At 35.6% G+C, this 5,877-nt stretch overlaps 1 protein-coding gene across 1 annotated transcript in view; it reads left to right on the top strand.

Annotated features, from left to right (window-relative positions):
• The window catches only part of LOC105824025 (ankyrin repeat and KH domain-containing protein 1-like), a 198,639-nt gene that overhangs the window by 168,446 nt on the left and 24,316 nt on the right, over positions 1 to 5,877 (top strand). Inside the window, exons 18-21 of the mRNA XM_012661359.1 lie at positions 140 to 183; positions 2,425 to 2,599; positions 3,409 to 3,865; positions 4,352 to 4,498. Coding sequence (XP_012516813.1) covers positions 140 to 183; positions 2,425 to 2,599; positions 3,409 to 3,865; positions 4,352 to 4,498 — 823 coding nt within the window. The remainder of the gene's footprint in view (positions 1 to 139; positions 184 to 2,424; positions 2,600 to 3,408; positions 3,866 to 4,351; positions 4,499 to 5,877) is intronic.

Here is a 5,877-nt window from a genome sequence, read left to right as displayed (position 1 = left end):
AAAAAAAAAAATATTCTTTTTTTAAAGTTTTTTCAACCATTTAAAATCAAAAAACCAACTTTAGCTTTTGGGCCACACAAAAACAAGGCAGCAGAGTGGATTTAGCACTCAGGCCATAGTTTGCCGACCCCTGATTTAGATAAATTAAAATTTCGAAGAATAATCAATTTGTGCTTCAGAATGGTAAGTTACAGTTTCGAGGAAAATGCTTTACTTAACTACCAGAAGAACTGGGCTCCATGGACACATTCTTCTGTTGAGGCTTTTTGGATAATTACCAGAGAAATATGGGTAATTTGATGTATTTTCTACTTGTTTCAGATTTTTTTTTATGGTGCTAGGCAGCTGTTACCTGTGCCCTTATCTGGAAAAAAAAAAAATCATATTTTCTGGTGCTAACCAAGTAGATGTTAGCAAAACTTGAGGGTGGAGAGAATTCTGAATGTGGCTTTAAAAATTCTATAAAGTAGAAAAATAATTATTTCTGTAATAGCCTCTTGTCAATTTTTTTTTTTTTTTTTGTCGCCCAACCTGGAGTGCAATGGCCTCATCATAGCCCACTGCAACCTCAAACTACTGGGCTCAAGCGATCCTCCTGCCTCAGCCTCCTGAGTAGCTGGGACTACAGGCTCGCATCTTCACACCTGGCTAATTTTTCTAATTTTGTAGAGATCGGGTCTCGCTCTTGCTCAGGCTGGTCTTAAACTCCTGGCCTCAAGCAGTCGTTCCACCTAGGCTTCCCAGAGTGCTAGGGTTACAGGTGTGAGCCACCATCCCTGACCCTCTTGTTAATATTTTTACAATGAAATTTATTAGTCTTTTGTAAAGATTATAATACAAATAAACAGATGCCACATAAATGTATTTTTAATAGCTTTACTGAGATTTAATTCACAAACCATACAGTTCACCGACTTAAAGTTATACAATTCTCAGTGGGTTTTACTATATTTACAGAATTGTGTATTTGTCACCACAAATCAGTTTTAGAACATTTTCATTATCCTAAAAAGAAACCCTGCCCCTCTTTCCCTACAGTCCCTCCATCCTAGGTAACCACTAATCTACTTTCTGTCTCTATAGATTTGCTGATTCTGGACATTTCACATAAATGGTATCATACAATATTTGGTCTTTTGTGACTGGCTTCTTTCACTTAGCAAAATGTTTTCAGAGTTCATCCATGTTATAGTATAAATCAGTACTTCATTTCTTTTTATTGCCAAATACAAAAAATATTGTGTTCTCTAGATATAACACATTTTGTTTATTTTCTTATCACTTGGTGGACACTGGGTTATTTCTAATTTTTGGCAGTTATGAATAATGCTGCTATGAATATAAGTGTACAAGTTTTTGTACAAACATGTTTTTATTTCTCTTGGGTATATACCTAGGAATGGAATTATTGGATCATAGGGTAATTCCATATTTAACCATTTGAGAAACTGCCAGATTGTTTTCCTATATGGCTGTACCATTCCTATCTACAGTGTATGAAGGGCCAGTTTCTCCACATCCTCACCAGCAGTTGTTATTATCTGTCTCTTGGATTATAGCCATTCTAGTGGGTATGAAGTAGGTATCTCATTGTGGTCTTGATTTGCTTTTCCCTGATGGCTTGTGATATTGAACATCTATCTTTTTGTGTGCTTTTTGGCCATTTGTGTATTTTCTTTGGAGAAATGTCTGTTCAAATGCTTTTTTCATTTTTTAAAAATAACTTTATTGGCCGGGCACGGTGGCTCACGCTTGTAATCCTGGCACTCTTGGGAGGCTGAGACAGGAGGATCGCTTGAGCTCAGGAGTTCGAGAGCAGCCTGAGCAAGAGTGAGACCACATCTCTACTAAAAATAGAAAAAATTAGCTGGATGTGGTGGCGCAGGCCTGTAGTCCCAGCTACTTGGGAGGCTGAGACAAGAGGATTGCTTGAGCCTCGGAGTTTGAGATTGCTATGAGCTAGGCTGACGCCATGGCACTCTAGCCCAGGCAACAGAGCAAGACTGTCGCCAAAAAAAAAAAAAGAAAAAGAAGAAGGTATAAATGATAAAAATTGTATATATTTAAGGTATGTGACTTCATGTTTTCATAGTCTATTTTGTAATCAGGTTATCGTTTTCCTTAGAGTGAGTTGTAAGATGTCATTATATATTCTAGATACAAGTCCCTTACCAGATGTATGATTTGCAAAAATATTTTTCCTATTTTGTGAGTTGTCTTTTTACTTACTTGGTGATTCCTCTGAAGCACAAAAGTTTTTAATTTTCATGATGTCTAGTTTATTTTTTCTTTGTTGCTTTTATAAATGTGTTTTGAGACTGACATCCATGGGAAGCCCCATGTATCATAAACAAAAATATCATTTCATTCTTTATTTTAAATTACTACATTATTGGTAAAATGGTATACCTACTTTATTTGTAGTCAAGAGAAGAGAGCAGAAAGCAGGCTCTTGCAGCTAAAAGAGAGAAAAGAAAAGAAAAGAGAAAAAAGAAAAAAGAGGAGCAGAAAAGGAAACAGGAAGAAGATGAGGAAAACAAACCTAAAGAGAATTCAGAACTACCAGAGGATGAAGATGAAGAGGAGAACGATGAAGATGGTGAGAAATGAACCATGTGAATTACTGATAAAATTCTCCTTTATTAATCAACTTGAGTGCTTTTTGCTCTAGTTAACTCCAGTTAAATATTTGATTACTTTAATCTGAAATTGACAACTGGCTTTTACAGTAAATATTTCTAAATGTTTTACATTATAAATTGATGTTAATACAAGAAAACAGAAGGGTGAAAGCAAGTACATAATTTGAAGAAGTTCATTTGTAATTTAAGTCACCGTGTAAAATGTCACGTATATACTAAAAGTGATAGATTAAGAAGTTTGCCAGCTTTTCTTCGGTTCTTCTCTACAGCTTCCTCCTCTGATTAGAAACTATGAAGAGGCACAGTTTCTCATTAAATTCTTAGGTTCAGGCTTGACTATATAGAGGGGTGAAATGTCAGTAAAGACTTGGGTTCATAACTTTCAAAGAATTGTTTATTGTGCATTCTGGCAGTGCTTGTAGTAGCAAATAATTTTGCTCTACTTAAATTCTAATTCTAAAATACTATTTGAAAAATTTCCTAAATTCAAACTGTATTGTGGTTTTGGTTAATTTATGAGACTAGTATTTCAGATCTTAAGAATGTTAATGGTGTGCATATTCTATACCAACTTAGACATCAAAATATAATATTATGTATTTATTCTAACAATAGTAAAGTTTTCTTTATTTATTAGTGACTACTGGTGAAAGGAAAATATGACCTAAAGGACTGCATTATTATGAGTTTTTAGGTATATTCTGTCAGAATTTGCTTTGAGATCTGTGGCTCTCAGTGTGATTTTTATCCTTTTTGATAATTTCAGTGGAGCAAGAAGTTCCCATAGAACCTCCTAGTGCAACCACCACCACCACAATTGGAATCTCTGCAACATCTGCAACATTCACAAATGTGTTTGGGAAAAAAAGGGCCAACGTGGTGACAACTCCCAGCACCAATCGGAAAAATAAGAAGAACAAAACAAAGGAAACCCCTCCCACGGCACATTTAATTTTACCAGAACAACATATATCTTTAGCACAGCAAAAGGCAGATAAAAATAAAATAAATGGAGAATCTAGAGGTGGTGGTGCAGGTGGGAATAGTGATTCAGATAACTTGGACAGCACAGACTGCAACAGTGAGAGTAGTAGTGGTGGTAAAAGTCAAGAGTTAAATTTCACTATGGATGTGAATTGCTCTAGTGATAGGAGATACCCCTCACTACTCCTCCATTCCCAAGAAGAAAAGATGAGTACCGCCACTTCCAAAACTCAAACACGGTAAATGTTTCTGATTTGTTAACTTTACATTCACCTTTCCTTCTTCATGCCTGGCACAAGAATTTGAAGTACATTATCCAAGAACAAGTTGTGTTGAACAATTTAAGTCTACCACATTATCTGTCTTCAATATTCAAAACTGAAATTTACCCACGTTATGTTCATCATGTTCTACTTAGGAAGTGAGATTATTAGAAATTTTTATAAGATTCATAGTATGAAGTTGAAAATACTAGCATGCGTTGATATTTATCTAACTATGTCATTTTTATTGATTATGGTCTAATTTTTGGCCTCGGAATTCATTTCAGTACTAAAGCAGTAAGATCTCCTTGCTCTATTTCTATTTTTCTGACTTGTTCATTAGTTGATATGCCAAATTTTAATTGAAATATTTCAGCATAACTTTGTCTGTAAAGGAATACTCTCTTGAGTTTCTATCTTAAAATTTATCTTTTATTGGACTCGATATTTCTCTCTTCTCAGAGTTGAAGGTGAAGTGAATCCTAATTCCTTGTCAACAAGCTACAAGTCAGTGTCATTGCCATTAAGCTCTCCAAACATAAAGCTGAATCTCACTAGCCCTAAAAGGGGCCAAAAAAGAGAAGAAGGGTGGAAAGAAGTTGTACGGAGGTAAGTAGAGTTAGTCTCATCTTTTTTAATTTTCATAAACTTTCTCCTTCTCTTGTGAAATGGTTACCTAGTTAATTAATGAATAATTTGGATGTGTTACTACTTTAAACTGCAGTGCCATACTAAATCCAGAATATGCTAAAGCAAAATTATTAATAGAAGTGATGTAAAAATTTTGCATGCATATTTTGTATAACACAAGCAATGTTGGCTTTTTTGGATTACCTGTGAGTTGCTTTTTTATAGTTTAAATATGAGGCTTTTTTTTTTCAGGTCTCAGTAATTCTAGAGCTAAAGTACTAATAATCAACTTTATTTATTTATTTATTTTTTTGAGACAGAGTCTCGCTTTTGTTGCCTGGGCTAGAGTTAGTGCCGTGGCGTCAGCCTACCTCACAGCAACCTCAAACTCCTGGGTTCAAGCGATCCTCCTGCCTCAGCCTCCTGAGTAGCTGGGACTACAGGCGCGAGCCGCCACGCCTGGCTAATTTTTTATTTCTATTTTTTTTTTTAGTTGACTTACTAATTTTTTCTATTTTTAGTAGAGACGGGGTCTCGCTCTTGCTCAGGCTGGTCTCGAACTCCTGAGCTGAAGTGATCCTCCCGCCTCGGCCTCCCAGAGTGCTAGGATTACAGGCATGAGCCACCGCGCCCAGCTAATAATCAACTTTAGATTCAGAATACATGCCAACTCATCATCGACCTGAGGCTTTATTTTTTATTACTAAGTATGAGCTGTTGATATTAGTTTAAAATGAATATACTAGCATATATTATTCTATATGGATTTCAATAATATGATATTCATTATTATAATTTAGAAGAAGTTAACACATATGGCCGTTGCAGCTTAGGTGATTTGTGATATTTTGGGCAGATTTGAATGCTTAGATTATGAGTGATTTAAATATAATTTTTGTTTGAAATGGCAATGGAATTTTTAACTTTATTAAATTAAATTCATTGTGGTAAAAGAGGTCAGTTTCTGAAAAAGGGCCAACGTGATGACAACTCCCAGCACCAATCAGAAAAATAAGAACAACAAAACAAAAGAAACCCAGCCCATTTAATTTTAAGAATTTCCTCTTTAAGGTTTGAATAATATTCTATAGATGTCCATGAACATACTTACTGATATGTCTTTTTTTTTTTTTTTGAGACAGAGTCTCACTGTGTTGCCCGGGCTAGAGTGGCGTGGCGTCAGCCTAGCTCACAGCAACCTCAAACTCCTGGCTCAAGCAATCCTTCTGCCTCAGCCTCCCGAGTAGCTGGGACTACAAGCATGCGCCACCATGCCTGGCTAATTTTTTCTATGTATTTTTAGTTGTCCAATTAATTTCTTTCTATTTTTAGTAGAGACGGGGTCTCGCTCTTGCTCA

Source organism: Propithecus coquereli, unplaced genomic scaffold (genome assembly GCF_000956105.1).
Source record: "Propithecus coquereli isolate 6110/MARCELLA unplaced genomic scaffold, Pcoq_1.0 Scaffold709, whole genome shotgun sequence".
Taxonomy (NCBI): Eukaryota; Metazoa; Chordata; class Mammalia; order Primates; family Indriidae; genus Propithecus; species Propithecus coquereli.
This window is presented reverse-complemented; position numbering and strand designations above follow the sequence as displayed.